The sequence below is a fragment of the Polyodon spathula genome, chromosome 4, assembly GCF_017654505.1.
Source record: "Polyodon spathula isolate WHYD16114869_AA chromosome 4, ASM1765450v1, whole genome shotgun sequence".
In the NCBI taxonomy this organism is placed as follows: Eukaryota; Metazoa; Chordata; class Actinopteri; order Acipenseriformes; family Polyodontidae; genus Polyodon; species Polyodon spathula.
This window is the reverse complement of record NC_054537.1, coordinates 94,921,970-94,940,372: the sequence shown is the minus strand read 5'-3', so window position 1 is coordinate 94,940,372 and position 18,403 is coordinate 94,921,970. Positions and strand designations below refer to the sequence as shown.

Sequence of the window (18,403 nt, the reverse complement as noted above, 5' to 3'; positions counted from 1 at the left end):
AGTTTCAAAAAAGACGAATGAAAAAACACAAATGAGTTACAAAACAAATCAAAAGTCACCTTGGTTGAGATCTTGTGGTGACTAATGATTGGGCAGGGCCCCAGAGCTGGAACTCAAGTGTTAAAAGCTTTAGTGAAATCACCGTGTTCCTGACTTCAACAGCTGTAAAGAACATGGCCAGGCTAATCTCCCTTCTATTTAAGAAGTGTTCAGACGTCAAGTACAGTAGCTGTGTAACATGGCTCTCCAGCAAGAAGTCACCCATTACGCTGTTTCTCCAGAGCCCAGGATATAAAGCCAGGAAAGCATCAACTAGTGTGGCCCCCCCAAAAAAACTGGCTACAGCAATTTAGGATGTCTATCGAAGTCCGCACATAACATTGAGCGTTCCCAAAGTCACTGTTACAATCAAAACTTTTTGATGTTCAACTGGATGAGCAGAAGCGTAGCGATACAACACATCACAATAGGCAAGTAAGAAAAAACCATTGTGAGGTTCTTAAACGCTTGATTTAATTCTGTTGTTTACCTTGGCAAGCTAGAACTGGCATGCATAAGGCATAATGAAGGCACCAATTCCTGAAATAGAGGTAATTATGTGGAATTACTTTCTCTGATCTCTGAATACAGCAGCATGTTAAGCAATCACTTGTCAATAGCCATAGTATCCTCGGGTGACTAACAAGATTCAGAATGAATGAAAGCAGAACTACACGAAGCCAAGTATGGAGCTGTAATGTAGGGTAAATAACAGACAATAGAAACGCGGCTCAGCTGGCTTGTGTTTTCAGGTACTAGTATGTGACTGATAGTGGCCCAGAAGAACGCTTGTTCTGTGAAACTGCGTTACATTTACTAAAATAAAAATCACGATAAAAATGCTTTTAAAAAGACAAAATTCCCTTACTTATTTATTTTTTATTTTTTTAGATTGTATTGTTTTTTTAGTATTACTATGCAGGACAGCCGTATAAGATCATTACCTTTATTAAAAATGTGCATGGATAAATCTACAGATTAATCAAATAATGTCCATAAATTAACCGATCAAAACTAATCTGAGTGACAGCCCTAAATTCAAAGCAATGTTAACTATTGTATTCCCTGTGCAAAATAAGCTATCCCCATCTGAGTCTACTATAACTTTTGAAATGTTCTTTTGACAAAACCAGGAGGAGGCCATTCGACCCATCTCCTCACGTTCCTCATAGCTAACTGATCCTAGATCTGCACACAGGAAGTCACCCCCAGTACTGCTCTTGCTTATATCCCTTTCTATAACACAGATATCAAAATATTATAGCAGCATGAGCCCTGTAGGTAGGTGATTCTAAAAGTATAGGACACACCCGCACAGACAGAGTAGCGCTGCACGTAATTAGGCTTTCAGAGGAACTTCAACATGTGAACGCTCAATCATTGTCATAGCACTGAAGCTTGTCAGGGATCAGTCACTTTCAATAGTAGGGATACTGATGACACACAAAGCAGCAGGAAAGCTACCTGTGAGGATGGCTCTCCAGCAAGCATCTACTACAGAAACACTGCCCACGCTGAAACCCTCTTTCACCCTTCAGAGCCTGAGATGTGCCATTATAGAAAGAGCAGAACAGCCCACCATTTGAAAAGCTTGTTAAAGACATTTTAAATTGCAGCTTGGCAAATGAAAGCCCCAGGCTCCAGAGCATGCCAGCTTCTGTAATATTATATATATATACACTCTGCATTTATTTGTAAAGCACTTCGGTTGTACAGCATTATATTAGCAGCAGGCAAATAGTATGCAAGCTATCTTGCAATGCTTTGAACGGTAACTGTGCTGGAAAACACATTACATAAGTTTTTATTTGCTGTAAAGTGGGTGAAGCAATACATATTAAAACTTTTTGTTTTCTTTTAATCCCTCATTATGATCATGTTGGGTGAACTGCGATTCTGAGGGGACAATAGCCTGTCACACATAATGCTGGCACACATCCTTTCTTTTCCTGTCACACTTCAGTGCTGGCCCTGGGTGGTGAAAAAGCAAAATGCTGTAGAAATCATGTTTGCTACAGTGCTGTAGTTAAAACCTTAACAAAGCTCAGGGGTTTTTATTTTCAATAGACGTTAAATTGCTCAAAGTCTTCACTCGACATGTTACAAAACAAAGGCAATATTGTGATGGATGTTTTGCATAAAGACAGCAGCCTCGACTCAGCAAGTCCAAGAGCTTGAACCAGTGATAAGAAAAGCTCTGAAAAAACTGAACCACCATTCAGCACTTAACAGAAGAGCTTCTTGTGAAACAGCCTATTGCTACCTGACTGCATTCTTCTCAGTGTGGGAAGAACCTCTGGAAGACTTTAAATCGAGAGGATTTCAGAATTCACACGACATAACAATCAGCAGTATTACTGGCCCGGCTTGGGAACTTGTTCATTTATTATACTTCATCCCAAACTCTCTTCCGGGCCTGGTGACAGGCCTCCCATATTGCTTGTCAGCCCTGAACTTCCTCTTCCTTTTTATACCTTGTGAATATATGGGAAAACAAAAACACATTTTACAATCCTCTGCAAAAAACAAACAGAACAAAAAAAAGAAAAAAAAAAAATAGATTTTTATCGGCTGTGGACGTTATCAACCCAATCCTGTAACATCCAAACAGGATATTAGGTTCTAGTAAATAAAGCTGTTTTTCAATCAGGGCAAACATGGGTAACAATAGTGAGAGCAGTAAGTCATGCTCTATAGGAAATGCTTATTGTGCCACAGCAGTTGGAGGGGTTTATGTCAGGGCAGAAAAACAATCGGAACAAGGGAAACCACTCGCCCTTTAAACCTTAAAGCGAGGTGCGAGGTGCACTTTGGAAGATTAGCCAGGCCTGGGTATTTGACTTGTGTTTCAGGGGAACTCTGGGGTACATAACCGAGACACATTTAACCATAAAACAAATCACTTGCATGCAATGTTCACACTGTCACTGTTAGAATTTTCTACATGGTTTTTTAGCATGTGCTGATCTGCTCGGTCGCAGCTTGTCTTTCTTAAGTTATTCACTAAAGCCAGGGCCCCACTGTCTCCCCAAGGTGAGGTAAAGGCTCAGGGCACACTGATGTTCGGTGGAGATAAATGGCAGGGCGAACTCACTCTGCACCCTTTAGCATGTCCAGTCACCAGTCCCCAGGTCTTCTGTTCCATTGTCCCCGTATTCAAGTGACCGCTCTGGGTTGCAAACCAACAAAGATGATGCATGTTGCGATACGTCTTCAAATTGTGTCAAGAGTTTCAATAGTAACTACAGTTAACAAAATCGGGGAAATGTTCAGTAGCTTTGCCTAACTTCCACATTTCAATGCAACCCCAAAATAAATGAAAATCAGCCAAATAACAAAGAGCAAATATCTTAACTTTATTATGCAGCAGTGAAATGGTCAGGCTCCCTGGCACACACAGTTAATTAGTGTAAAGCAACCAATCCCTTAATTAAGAGTGGATTTTACAGCACTGTGGAGATGGGGTGTGACACTGCAGCACTGTCCTCCGTTCAGCAGCCATGCCCCTCCTCCCCCTCCCTGCTGTCCTATGTTTAAACATAACCCCCTCTAAGCAGTTTGAGTGAAAAGGGGGTCCTGAAAGTCAGTGGATTCTTTAAATCTCCCAACGTTTTAAAGCAGTCTTTTTTGAAAGCTGGTCTTGAATATGCCTAACAATCCTTTTTTTTTTTTGGTTTCAATCTGTTCTTGTTTTGCTTTTTTTATTTTGTATTTGTGTTGCAGTCCAGTGATGAACATAGACTCTAGAGCCATTGCTGTCTGAAATGCACACACTGTATAAAGTCTTATGTTCACTTGAAAACAATGCATGCTTAAAACAAACACAGTACAATTCCTGTCTGAAACAAACACTCAGACCGCACGGTGGCTGCTAAGGACCAGTGCTAAAAACCACAGGTTTAAAAGCTATTCAGCAAAATCAGAGGCTGCCAAGGAGTTCTGCTGCTTTCCAATGCTGTGAACAGGACAAAGGGGAAATGAACTGCCTTCGCACTGGGTGAATGCTGGAGCGGAGTCTGTAATGTCAAGAGGAAACAGGTGCTAGACTTGTTAGTGTGCAAGTGCAGCGCTGGCTCAGCCAAGCATAGTCAAGTGCATCAGACTTTCGAGACTGGAATTGGATAGGAAACGTTCTCTCAGCTTTATTAAACAAACTAGTTCCCTTATTACGACACAACGGGCCACTTTGTTACAGCATGACTTACATTGCCAGGTATTTCTCCGTGGTCAAGTCTCACCAGGATGGCTGAAACGGAACAAAAATGCTACTTATCCCACTTATATTTTATTTATATATTTTTTTCAGTAAAAACACAAAAGAATAACAACAAATTGTAAATCTTCCTGTGGTGTTTGTTTCAAACAGCAAAACATCTAAAAAGATGTCCTTTCCGCAACAGACCAGGATTACCTGCTGGAGCTGGGTTTACAGCGAGCGAGAATGCACTGGAGCTACATGTCCCAGTGATGAACAGTGTGCACCACCATGACATACCGTGATACTGTTCTCTCAAGAGCCAATCACGGAACACTGCTATTATGACATCACAGGAGGAGGGGTTACTGCAGCAGCAGCAGCAAGGAGACACATTTCAATGTCCCAAAGTAATTCTTTTTCAAAAGAAACTGACACACAGAAGAATCTCTATCAACAGGAGCATCAGCTGTGGGCACCACACAGTAGCTGTACTGCTGTCAAGTAAACCAGACCCACTCTGACCAGCTCATACCCGCTCTCTCCTTCACTTCACCTCCAGCCTTTTCGTCATACCCAGCTCGTCATCTTGGGCTTAAAACATAATTTGCAACAATATAGGACTTTGTTTTCACACAAGAATAATGTAATACTTCATTCATATTTTGCAGGATTGTCTCAACCCATTAAGTGTATTGTCCTCAATTGAGGACAGGCTATTTGTAAAATTCTGGAGTATTCTTAACTGGCAGCTACCCGTTTTCTACTGCTCATTTAGGATAATTTACTGTAATTTTGTTAACCGCAAAAGTCTAAATGTAATGTATCAAATTACATAAATACCGCTTGTCTTCTGATTTTTTCAAAGAAAACGTAATTTGGTACTGAATGGGTTAATTCAGTTGTATGTCTGTGGTGGAATGTGAGCTGTATCTCCAGACTTCCAGTCCCCGCCATAAACACGAAGCTCTCTCATCCTTGCAGAATATCATCGGGGCTACAGATGCAGAATGAAGGTCACACACACATAAACACACAACCACACACCAGCTGATACACGGATGTGTTTTCTGGGGGTGACCTGATTGGTAGTAGGGAAGCTGATTCTAATATCTGGATTTTGCTGCTTCTTATGGGGCAGCCCCATTGCTTTCCTTTTTTTCTTTTCTTTAGTTTGTTCAAAGTCCTAAAAGAACAGAATTAAACTTGCACGAGTCTGACGCACCACTGTGCTGCTCTTCTTTCCCTCCCTCCCACTTTCTTTCTTTCTCTCCCTCCCTCTCTTGTGCCTGTTGTATAACACTGCAGTATTTAACCATGGAATTGCCAGGATTTTGCAAGGAGGTGAAGACTGCATTTGGGATAACTGCACACAGAATTGAAAGATTAGTTTATTTAGAACAAATTCCTGCAATGTCACTCACACGACTATACAAAAATGTGTATTTTTTTCTGATGCAAGACTATAAACATTTGTAAACAGATAAAAGATTCTTAAAGTTAAACAAACACATTACTGCTTGTTATAGATATCTATAGAAACAAAGATGCACATACAGCACTACACAGTACACATGTACATTGAGGTTAATACACGTAGGAATTGTTGCTATAGAAAGAAACCAAAACAAATTGGTAAAAAAAAAAAAAATTTTATAGCCATTCAGAACAGGGCTGGCACACCCCCGGGGTAGCAGGTCTTTATACCCATTCAGAACAGGGCTGGCACACCCCCGGGGTAGCAGGTCTTTATACCCATTCAGAACAGGGCTGGCACACCCCCGGGGTAGCAGGTCTTTACAGCCATTCAGAACAGGGCTGGCACACCCCCGGGGTAGCAGGTCTTTACAGCCATTCAGAACAGGGCTGGCACACCCCCGGAGTAGCGGGGTAGCAGGTCTTTACAGCCATTCAGAACAGGGCTGGCACACCCCCGGGGTAGCAGGTCTTTATAGCCATTCAGAACAGGGCTGGCACACCCCCGGGGTAGCAGGTCTTTATAGCCATTCAGAACAGGGCTGGCACACCCCCGGGGTAGCAGGTCTTTATACCCATTCAGAACAGGGCTGGCACACCCCCGGGGTAGCAGGTCTTTACAGCCATTCAGAACAGGGCTGGCACACCCCCGGGGTAGCAGGTCTTTATACCCATTCAGAACAGGGCTGGCACACCCCCGGGGTAGCAGGTCTTTATAGCCATTCAGAACAGGGCTGGCACACCCCCGGGGTAGCAGGTCTTTACAGCCATTCAGAACAGGGCTGGCACACCCCCGGGGTAGCAGGTCTTTATACCCATTCAGAACAGGGCTGGCACACCCCCGGGGTAGCAGGTCTTTATAGCCATTCAGAACAGGGCTGGCACACCCCCGGGGTAGCAGGTCTTTACAGCCATTCAGAACAGGGCTGGCACACCCCCGGAGTAGCAGGTCTTTACAGCCATTCAGAACAGGGCTGGCACACCCCCGGGGTAGCAGGTCTTTACAGCCATTCAGAACAGGGCTGGCACACCCCCGGGGTAGCAGGTCTTTACAGCCATTCAGAACAGGGCTGGCACACCCCCGGGGTAGCAGGTCTTTATAGCCATTCAGAACAGGGCTGGCACACCCCCGGGGTAGCAGGTCTTTATACCCATTCAGAACAGGGCTGGCACACCCCCGGGGTAGCAGGTCTTTACAGCCATTCAGAACAGGGCTGGCACACCCCCGGGGTAGCAGGTCTTTATAGCCATTCAGAACAGGGCTGGCACACCCCCGGGGTAGCAGGTCTTTATAGCCATTCAGAACAGGGCTGGCACACCCCCGGGGTAGCAGGTCTTTATACTGCACAGCAGTCTACTTGGATGCTGGAAGACTCCCATTCCAGCGCTGACACACAACGGCTCCCGCGTCTCAGATGAAATCAGCGATTGCGACACACAGAGAGCTGGCACTGCAGGACAAAAACAAGCCTCCCATCCAGCTGTGGAAGGTGCCATGTCCAAGAAGGGAGCCCTGGTACACCATATATATGCACTCCTCACCAGTGGAATAACCCCACTCTGGGACAGCAGCGCACGCCCATCTCACAAGCCTGTAAAAATCAGAAACTTTGTGCCAGGCTGGAGTTCTGCTATCATCTAGCAGGTGTACATTAATGCTTCATTATACACCAGTACAAAACAGCAGGCCTCGTCGCTTGGGAGTGAGGACTTCCTCGTACACTTCGCTTATACATTGTAAGTCGCCCTGGATAATGGCATCTGCTAAGAAATAAATAACAACCACCATAAATTGTAGAAGTGCACCCCTAGTGGTGTACTGAGGGCAATACCTCCCTTAATGCTTTGAGCCATGCACGTGACGGAGGCAGATGAAGGACAGCAGGATTCTTTTGAGAAATTGCTATTTTTATTGCACACACTCAGTGTAACGGTAAGTTTAACAAAAGTACGGGAAAACTCTAAGCTCAAAAATAACAAAACAAAACTTGCCTTCAATGGCACTAACTAATCAAAAAAAGACTCCCTAGCTATCACAGGAGGGCTGCTTCCTATACCTCTAAGAGAACAGCATAAATAGGTACTCACCCAGTACAAATAAGAAATACAGATTTTTGGCACAGGTGTGTCTGTAGAATGCATCCTCCTCTCAAGAACATGCCCTGTTCTGGGCTTTCTGTCAGTTTTAATTCTCAGATCTAAGTGCTACTGGGTAAGGGCACAGTGGTGGAATCCCTACAAAGGTCACCAAAAAGATTCTAGAATGCTCTGCTGGTGTCTGGAATGCTTGACATGTCACTAAACGCTTTTAGAGCAAAAAAAAAACCACCAAAACAAAGAAAAACACATAATCAGGCATGCTGAATTACAAAGAGATTCGGGTTCAATCCCATTGACTTAGCCTGTATGAGGCTAGCATTCACCTCTCTCAAATCATCCACAACTGAAAAACAATACGACAAAAATGTGCCGCTTCAGACAAGCTTGCTTCATAACCTCCATTGTTTAGTTGTGCTTGGTTTGTTTCCTTGGAGGTAAACATTCCTGGAAATAATCTTCCCTCTTGCTGTCACTGCAAATAGTTCACATTCTCGTTCCCTTTGAAACAAATTTGAACCTGACAATCCAGGGATTCCCCTACATTCGAATGAGGACCCGCTGCAGTAAACCTCATTCTCCTGAGCGTGGATATTCCACAGCAGGCAGCACTTACCCAACATGCATTCTGCATTTCTGTCACCCCACTCCACAACACATCCTACATAAAAAAAACAAAAAAAACAGCCAGTGCAAAGAATGAATTCATCTCAGATTCATCAATGGCAATTGATGAAGCATTATTTTTAATTCTGAGAATTTTTTAATGCACCCTCTAAGCCTCCTCTGTTTTTATCAGTTTCCCAGCCATAAGACTTTGATAGAAATGCCTGACGTTTGGACTGATGCAGGTTGTCTCTGCTTGTCAATGGCCCTCCTACCTGCACCCGGTAAATGACAGCATCAAAAACCCCAACTTACCTTTATCTAGACCAAGCTCACTGTCACAGCTGCTCTACACACTATCCCTTATCTAGACCAAGCTCACTGTCACAGCTGCTCTACACACTGTCCCTTATCTAGACCAAGCTCACTGTCACAGCTGCTCTACACACTGTCCCTTATCTAGACCAAGCTCACTGTCACAGCTGCTCTACACACTGTCCTTTATCTAGACCAAGCTCACTGTCACAGCAGCTCTACACACTGTCCTTTATCTAGACCAAGCTCACTGTCACAGCAGCTCTACACACTGTCCTTTATCTAGACCAAGCTCACTGTCACAGCTGCTCTACACACTATCCTTTATCTAGACCAAGCTCACTCACAGCTGCTCTACACACTATCCTTTATCTAGACCAAGCTCACTGTCACAGCTGCTCTACACACTGTCCTTTATCTAGACCAAGCTCACTCACAGCTGCTCTACACACTATCCTTTATCTAGACCAAGCTCACTGTCACAGCAGCTCTACACACTGTCCTTTATCTAGACCAAGCTCACTGTCACAGCTGCTCTACACACTGTCCTTTATCTAGACCAAGCTCACTCACAGCTGCTCTACACACTATCCTTTATCTAGACCAAGCTCACTGTCACAGCTGCTCTACACACTATCCTTTATCTAGACCAAGCTCACTGTCACAGCTGCTCTACACACTATCCTTTATCTAGACCAAGCTCACTGTCACAGCTGCTCTACACAGCTCCTTCCTGCAGCATGAATTAAACTGCTCGAATTGAATTAATCATGAATTAATCGTTAGTAGTTCATTTTTTACAGTTGGGTGAGAATTTTAACACGAGAGAGAGACAAAGACACAGAGGGATATTATTTCACGCACGCGTGATAAAGTGCGACCCAGAGTGTTTCTGACTGTCTAAATATAATAAGTGTAAAAATGTGTATTTTCCCTGTGTGCCCATACAGCACATAGTTCTCCAGCTCCTTAGCTTGTATTGCCCTTGGCACAGCTTCATGTTTTTCTTTACGGGCTCCAGCTTCCACAGGTTCTCCCACACCGGGCAGTTTAGAGGTCAAGGTTAAGTGGCAGGGGAAACACTCTTCCCCCCCCAAAAGAAAGACAAAAACATGTAGAAGAGCAGCGCTTTTCACTCCACTGAATACAAGCGTCAGACAGAACCTGCAGACAGGACGCAAACATTCCGAATTATGTCATGACAACCCACTATCGTCAGGCTAGCTTACCATCTGAGTACTACCAACCCATGACTGTGTCTCCAGTACAGAGGTATTCTGAGAGCAAATGAAACTAATGTTCTAATCAATGGTAGATCTCAATATATTTGTAAACTGGATTTTTCATGGTACTGGATTAATATGGAGAAAAACAAGTATTTCCATCAAACTACTAATGGCAGAAAACTGTACACTAGTAAATACAGCCTACAAAAGAAAATAAAAAAATAAAAAAAAACAATAAAATGGCCCGTGAGACTGTTTATCAAGTGTTTAAAATGACATGCGAGACTGTTTATGAAGTATATATATACACACACCTTGTACTTAAACTTGCAATTGTCATTCTCCAAAACCTTTCTGTGGCTTTGACCTCTACAGGCAGTCAGCAAAACACCTTGAACCTTTGATCCCTTTCAGAGTCGAACTTGTACGTAATGGAAAAATACTGGCACTGTACAGTAGAACACATACAGGTATGCCTTCCAGGAGAAACAAAAAGAAACAGACCTGTGGATGTAGTTTTTCAGCTTGGTTCTAATGTATCATTTTTTTGTTTGTTGTATTTTTCAGCTTAAAAACAGACAGCCTTACCTTCAAACATGGCAATTGTACCTCACAGTGTATTAGTTATGCAAAGCAGGGGTCATTGCTGATCATTAATCTGATGGAATAATGATTTGAATTGATCACAATGTTACAGTATATAGGGGTCTTGTGCATTAACACATCTACTGGATCATAAACAAATATAAAAGAGGTTTGCATCAGCATTACTAGAATAAGATAAAACCTGTCTAAGTGCACTGCTGTCTCACAAATATTGAGACTGGAATTGGGGCCCCCCCACAGACCAAAACCTTTATACCAGAGCTTAAAACGCAACTCCAGTAAGGTTGTACCGGCGTTGCCCTTTGCCTTTTGGCATGCAATAATGCCATGGTACTGTAGGGTGCTCCTGAATGGCATGCCTGGGTTTGGGAAGTTGGGGATCAAGTTTGATCATCAAACATACAGAATGACCCTTCGAGTCCATGATCGTATTTTCCAGCAGGTTCTTCAGTGACGTTTGTTGTCTGTGGTGTTCACAAGGAGTACAGTGTGGCAACCACTCCGGATCCTCTTGCGAATGACATGTGATCTCTTATTACCCTACTACAGTTAATATAATTGGTAGGGACAGATAGAAGGGCCCCAGTCTCAGTCAGTGCTTTCAATGGACACTGGCCGTCTGCACTTGTAGGATATTCGTTTCCCTGCCAGCCATTTTAGATTTGTGGATTCTGAGATTTCAGAATGTTGGCATAACTATGGGGTAAGGAGGGTGCTTAAAGTCAGCCTGGATAAATTCTACTGTATTACATGAATATAACAAGTACCACTATTGTGATGAGAAGGCCTGTGAACGATCTTTTCATGAGTTAAAATCCCACCTTGACTGCTGCAGTGAACACCTCTGGCGGCATGCGAGCTGTACAATGCAAACAGCACCGAGTACAATGCAAACAGCAAATCTACAAGCAGGGCCATGCTTGAACTTGTTGTTTCATTACTTCTGCACAAACACACTGCCATGGAATCTGAATATGTGTTTATGCATGTTTTTTTAAATATTTGCACTAATTAACCTCTTATATTGAAAAACAGTCAATTGTAACCAACAGTGCGATATCTCAAAGAACTGATAAAAAAAAACAATGAAGTCTTTAACAGCTCGATTCACTCACACACACACACACACACACACACACACACACACACACACACACACTGTGCTCATACTGTTCATAGGGAGCTGTCTGAAATAGCAATATGTGAACCAGCAAGAAGAGAATCAGATATCACAGTATACTACCCTGAACTGCATTACAAGAAAGAGTTCAGTGTGTTTAATGGATTTCTGTTACAAAATGTCTAAGAGCTCTTACATCAAGGTTCTTTCAGGAAGTGTAAATCGCTTCCTCAGCTGGTAGTGGAGGATTTTAACCCTCCACACTGGGGATGTGTTAAGGTCTCTGAATGATGTCCTGTTATCGGATTGTCTCAATAATCAATCACCCTTTGCAGGCACAAGGTTAATGTGGCTCTCTTTTCGTACTTTTTGGCCCATTCCAAGTTATGTGTGTTACAGCAACATTAAGAACTCTGTAAATCACTCCTTATGAGTTTTTAAAAGTTTTAAAAATCAAGAAAATGTTTGCTTTTGGCTATGTAACGTTAATCATGTGTTCCACCAAGTGTCCGGCCTCGATTACAATGCAGAAGGGTGTGGGTGCTCCAAACTAACACACAGAGTATGGAATATCATATTTCCTATGGCAGTTTATATAGATGCAGATTGTGCTATCTGTTCCTCTCTTAATATTGAGAATAGATAGTACATGTATTTAATCTCTAGGCTGGATGCATCTCCACGCCCCTTGCAGCAATGAGTCAGTGTAATACTGCACTCAATACAATTCCAACACACCAAGCTATAAAACACTGCTAGATTAATGATGCAGCCTAACCTAATTCTATTAAGAGCTTTTGCCTGTATATTACTCATTGGTGTTCAGCAGCACTACAGTGCCATTAGTTTTCTATGTTCATGGATATTTCCTTAGAGGTGCCCCCCCCCCCCCCTTTGATTAAATAGAGGATTATCCTCTCCCTCACAGGACTGTACTGAAGTAGAAAGAAACGTTTGGAATTGAATAAACTGTTCTCTTCGTGACAGAGGTAAAAGACGGTTTCATTTAAATATATATATAAAATATTCATCTTTAACATCTCTCAAGCTATACTGTAGCTATGCAAAAACAGAGGTACTGTACAGAAAGTTCTGTGTGAGTGACACACACTGGCTGTGCATACACACACACACACACACACACACACACACACACACACCACTTGCTGGCTTCGTACTGCAGTATTATATAACGGTTCCACTGACACTATTTGAAATACATAGCATATCAACCTTAGTTTTCAGAGCTCTTGTGTAATCACATACTGTGCTGAGCAGCATGTTTGTGGCCAAGCCTGGTAAAGATTGTGGAACTGAAATTGAATTAATGAACTGTGGGGTTACATATAGCCTTCTAGAAGTGCACCATGATATTTGTGCAGTTTTACTCCCATTATTTTAACACTATGCATTTTCCATGCTACCATACCTCAATATTCTTTATAATGCTTACCTATGCTTTACCATACCTCAATATTCTTTACAATGCTTACCTATGCTTTACCATACCTCAATATTCTTTACAATGCTTACCTATGCTTTACCATACCTCAATATTCTTTATAATGCTTACCTATGCTTTACCATACCTCAATATTATTTACAATGCTTGCCTATGCTTTACCATACCTCAATATTCTTTACAATGCTTACCTATGCTTTACCATACCTCAATATTCTTTACAATGCTTACCTATGCTTTACCATACCTCAATATTCTTTACAATGCTTGCCTATGCTTTAATATACCTCTCTGTGCTTTACAATGCTTCCCTATGCTTTAGCTTTCATTACACTTGATTACACTTTGCTGTGCTTTCACTATGGGAAACTTTAAGGGCGTGCAATCCTGAAAAACACCATCAATTCACCTCAGTGCTGACCTGAAGGAGAAGGCAAGGCTACAGTACCTACAACTATGGCCACAAGATTTGCATCACCATATAGAATTAACACATTTTGCTTCATAAAGTCGAATGAAACCTGCTGAACACAGTACACTCTCGCTATAAAGAACTTGTTTGGGTCCAAGCCTTTTGTTCGTTATAGAGAACGGTCAACCAGAGTGAATGATAAACTGTAAGTTAATGAGATGAGATTGTGAATATTATTATTATTATGTATTTCTTAGCAGACAATAAAACTAGAATTACACATACCTGTTCGTCTCGTGTATGCAGTATTCTGCCTTTGCTTTATCCTGTTCATTAAAGAATTAAAAACGCAGTACAGCAAAAATCCCAAATTGAAGCTGAACTTTTATTCAAAATCAATCTGACATGAATCATCTCAAAGTTCACCAAATCTTAATCCAACATGCAAGACTCCCAAACTGAACTTTTATTCCAAATCAACCCGACATGAAAAGTTTGACAAATGGTTTTTTGTTGTTTTTTTTTTTCTTTAATCAATTTTGCTTTGCCGCATGGTTGCTGAACAAGCCAAAAAACAGAGCGCTCTGTGACAACCTGTATTCATAAACTACCGGCCAAACTGCAATCCGTACCGGCCCCAGGTCACTGGCCCATGTCGAACGTTGACTGTTCCACACAATGGGGTAGCTACGTAGCACGAAACCTAAGAATTGTGCATTTTATGGTATAAAGTTGAAACTCAGTAGAAATATTCTTTGGAATAGTAGGTGGATATTGGGTGCAGAGGCAGTGAAGCAGACTAGCATGTCTGCTCCATTACAAGATGGTCGCCGAGCATGTCGAATTATTATTATTATACAAAGTTAGAGTACTTGCGTCTCGGTTTTACAACAGTCGTTTAAAGCAGGATTCGCAGGGGACTAAAAAGCCAGATGTCCTCTGTCAGGCAAAAGCAGAGGACGTCTAGTATCCTCCCAGACGTGGATTCATTTTCAAATATTAGCCGAGGCCATCATTTCTATATTAATCTTCGACTTGGACGTCTCATCGCACGTGGCTTTGAACAGTACGTGCACACGTGCTGTCCAATCAAAGGAGTCGAAGGCCGAGTGTGGTGTAAAATGACAGGTCTCTGCCCAGTCACAGTTTTTTTTTTTTTTTTTTGTTTGTTTGTTTAAGTGTGCTTACGCGGGCAGCGATGCAAACAGCTCACAGGTCAGAGCTTACATTGGTTGGGACGGGGGTTCACAGTGCCACCGGTGGCTGACATTTTTTTCTCTCCCACGTTGTTGAATAACTCCATTTCTGGGGGAGGGGGGGTTCAAACCTCTAAAACCACACCCTTAGCTAGGCCATTGACATAGTTTCCTTAAAAAAAAAAAAATAATAATAATAACCTGGACTGACTAACCAGCACTTTCTCTTACATTCAATCGACTGCTGACTTCAGAGAACTCCCACACTCCCCTCCAAGGCAGGAGCACCCCCAGAAATCATTCACATGGTGCGCACTGAACCACACCATCAACCTATCTCATGCTGATAAGGACTCTGCATCACCATGCTTTAAAGTGTTTCAGCCAATTAGAGTGCTGCATTTCTGTTCTTTCCTGAGTTGCACAGCACAGACTGTCACATTAGAAAACAAATCAAATTGCATCACTGTTTCCCTTTCTGAACACGAATAATGCACAGCAACAACACTGACAGCCAAACAGTCCACAAAAACAATAAAATATACAAATAACCCTATTTGAAATACAGACTTAAAACTAGGGGGAAAACTAGCTCACAAATCTGTTATACTGGTTCCATTTCTAATCATTTTATTCTCACAATCACTACAACTAATCACTACTCATCCCCTAAGCATGGCGTATAGACATACAGTTTAAAAAAAAAAAAAATCTTACATGTTGTGACAAAACAGGCAGTTAAAAAAATTATCATAATAATAACATTAATAATAATAATACAACTTTGCAATAATGTTTTAATGATTAGAAAATGTATTAGTAAATTTTACTATAAGACAACGATCAAATTAAAATACAAATGAAACTTGCATAAATGTGCACTTACTGTGCTCAATCCTGGAAGAGTAGCAGAATTCAGATCATGCATGACTAACATTCAGTGCTGCCAACGGATTTTCACCACTGGAAACTCCACCACCGTTAGTGCCAGAAACAGACAGTTCCGTGCTCTTACTGATTCTTTTCCCTCTGACAGTCACAAGAAAGATTTTTGCTCTTTTTGAAGTTTCAAGCAAACTTATCTGCTTGCGTTTGCTCATTACTACCACTCAATAAACAGTACAATCCTATCAGCTTAAAATGTCTGTTTCGCTTCAATCGATGGCATGACATGAAACTTCTGAAGATGACATTTTTCAAATCAACGGTACGCACAGTATGCAATATGTGTACGGCTGACGGCACCAATGCTCCGAGGCACTGGTTCTCTGTAATAGTCACGCTTCTATCACCCGAACAGTTACAGAAAAATGTAGTTCATTTACATGCTCTGTTTTTTAGATTTCATTTTGTCACCAATAAATAACAATAATAACAAAAACAACAATAATAATTCTTTGCCCACCCTTATCTGCCCCCCTACCCCCCCCCCCCCCCCCCCCCTCCCTCCCCCCCCCCTCCCTCCCACACCTTTATACCCTAATGGCAGGAGCAGACAGCAGCATACCGATTTGCAACAGAACTGGCGTGACGAGGGCCGTCTCCATGGCATAGCAGAACTCGCGTCCAAACATCACTGCCCCGTGCATCACCCAGCGCCGCATAGGGATCCTGTCTATGGAGGCTTCGCTCTCCGCGTCCTCCCGGCTGTCGCTCTCCCTGCCCTCGCCCTGCTTCTTCCTGAGCTCAGCCACCGGCAGAACCTCCACTTGCATAGTAACCGAGTCAGCATTCTGGGGAGCCATGGTCATCAGGAGCATTCAATATAGAGCTTCTTCAGTACAATATGTATAGAGACTATTTATAAATAGATATATTTTAATATAAATAGATAGATTTTAATTTAAAAACTCTGGGACAAAATTAAGACGTTGTCTTGTTTCTTCTCCCTTGATTGCACATCTGTCTTGTTTCTTTGTTTTTTTTTTTCTTTTTTTTTTAAATAACCACCACGTTCCTTTCTTTTATTTTTGGAAGACTTCTTCTCTTTCAAATCTGGATGTATTTCTTCCTCAGGGATTCAAAAGAGGTTCAAAAAGGTCCACGGTAGAAGAACACCAGCAGCTCTTTGGTAAACAAGGAGTTGTGAAATCATATGGCTTTGCTGTGCGTTTTTACTGTCTACTACAATTCAAAATCCATATTAATTGCCATTCAGTTAATACAAGTTTCATGATTGCTATGGAGCAAGTGCTGAAAGGGGTAGGCTGGCAGCACAGAGACGGGAAGGCGACACAAGTGGGAGCTCCTCTGTTAATCCCCATCGAGCAGCCGATTATTCTGCAGAGCACCGGACCGGACCAGCGGACAGAGAGCGAGGGAAGAAAAGAAGAGAAGAAGGTTAGTGATGGGAAAAACACCTCTGCTTGTCAAACCTGAGGGGCAATTACAATGCTATTGTTCAATCACAATTCTTACTGCACTCAAAAGGGACACGAACAGCTCCACACATTAACATATTTACTCTGCCTGTTCTAAAAAATCCCAGCAACAATCGCAGGTACAAATACACAAACACAGACTAGGAGAACATTTTTTTTGCTTTCTTTTTTCAAACAAAGGGTTTCATCAAAATGGTTGAAAACAGAAGAATGATTGAATGACAAATCAATGCAAAATTTAACTGTTAAAATTGTAGAATTACAATTACATAGGTGTGTCAAGGTTCATCTACATTTACACTGTAATGCAATGAATTACTAATGACGCAATTACATTTGTAACGGATCCCTGACCTGCCCCTTGGGAATGTACCCATGTAAAAAATACATACATACATACATACATACATACATACATACATACACATATATACACACTACTCAATAACAGATTAAAGATAATTCCAGTCTACCACACCAAACTAGATGGAATACAATAGATACTACAGTAAACTAGGGTGCTTGGTCACTGCTGTAGAATACAATAGTATTTTCTGGATTTTAGGTGGGTTTGTGCAGGTGATGAATAAAGACACATTCAGTCAGACAACATCCAAGCTTTCCCTCACACCAGAGTCTGAATAAACACCTCCTGCCACGGAGTCCTGGCTCTATCGCAATTCCTCTTTAAAATCAATTCCTGATTCCAGTTCCTTTGAGGCAATTGGAATTTATATTTCAGAAACATAATAATAATAATAATAATAATAATAATAATAATTTAACTGATTTTATTTGAAGCCAAATTTAGTAGTTGACTAACAATGACTTTAATTGAAGCTATTGTTGCCATCGTGAGAAGCTCATTTTAACAGAATAGTGTGAATTGCAATTTTGATCAGTGATTGTTAGAATTGATTCAAAGGGAATTGGGAATTGAAAAACAGGAATTGACCTCCATCCTGCCTGTGAAATAAGCCAGATTCCAAATCTGTCTCCACAGGTAAATTACATGAAAGGCATGTGACTCAGAATTCTACACCAAAGCCAATAAAAATAGGGCTTCTAACTAGTTTCACAGCTTTGTGAAATCAAAAAGGTGGTTAATGTTACCCCAGGAGCCAGCTATACCTGTATATACACCCTCTTCAGGTATTACAGGGCTGTACATGGTTACAAGATTCATATTTAAATAGAGTAGTTTACAGTAAGTGCAAATAATACTACTAAAATACAATATGAAACAGGATGCAACAAGTTAGCATAACAAAT

The 18,403-nt window shown here is 41.7% G+C and overlaps 1 protein-coding gene across 2 annotated transcripts in view; it reads right to left on the bottom strand.

Annotated features, from left to right (window-relative positions):
• The window catches only part of LOC121315171 (solute carrier family 45 member 4-like), a 60,178-nt gene that overhangs the window by 10,010 nt on the left and 31,765 nt on the right, over window positions 1–18,403 (bottom strand). For both annotated transcript variants that reach the window (XM_041249175.1, XM_041249176.1), the window contains exon 2: window positions 16,258–17,030. In XM_041249175.1, the coding sequence (XP_041105109.1) occupies window positions 16,258–16,510 (253 nt within the window). In that variant the 5' untranslated portion in view covers window positions 16,511–17,030. The remainder of the gene's footprint in view (window positions 1–16,257; window positions 17,031–18,403) is intronic.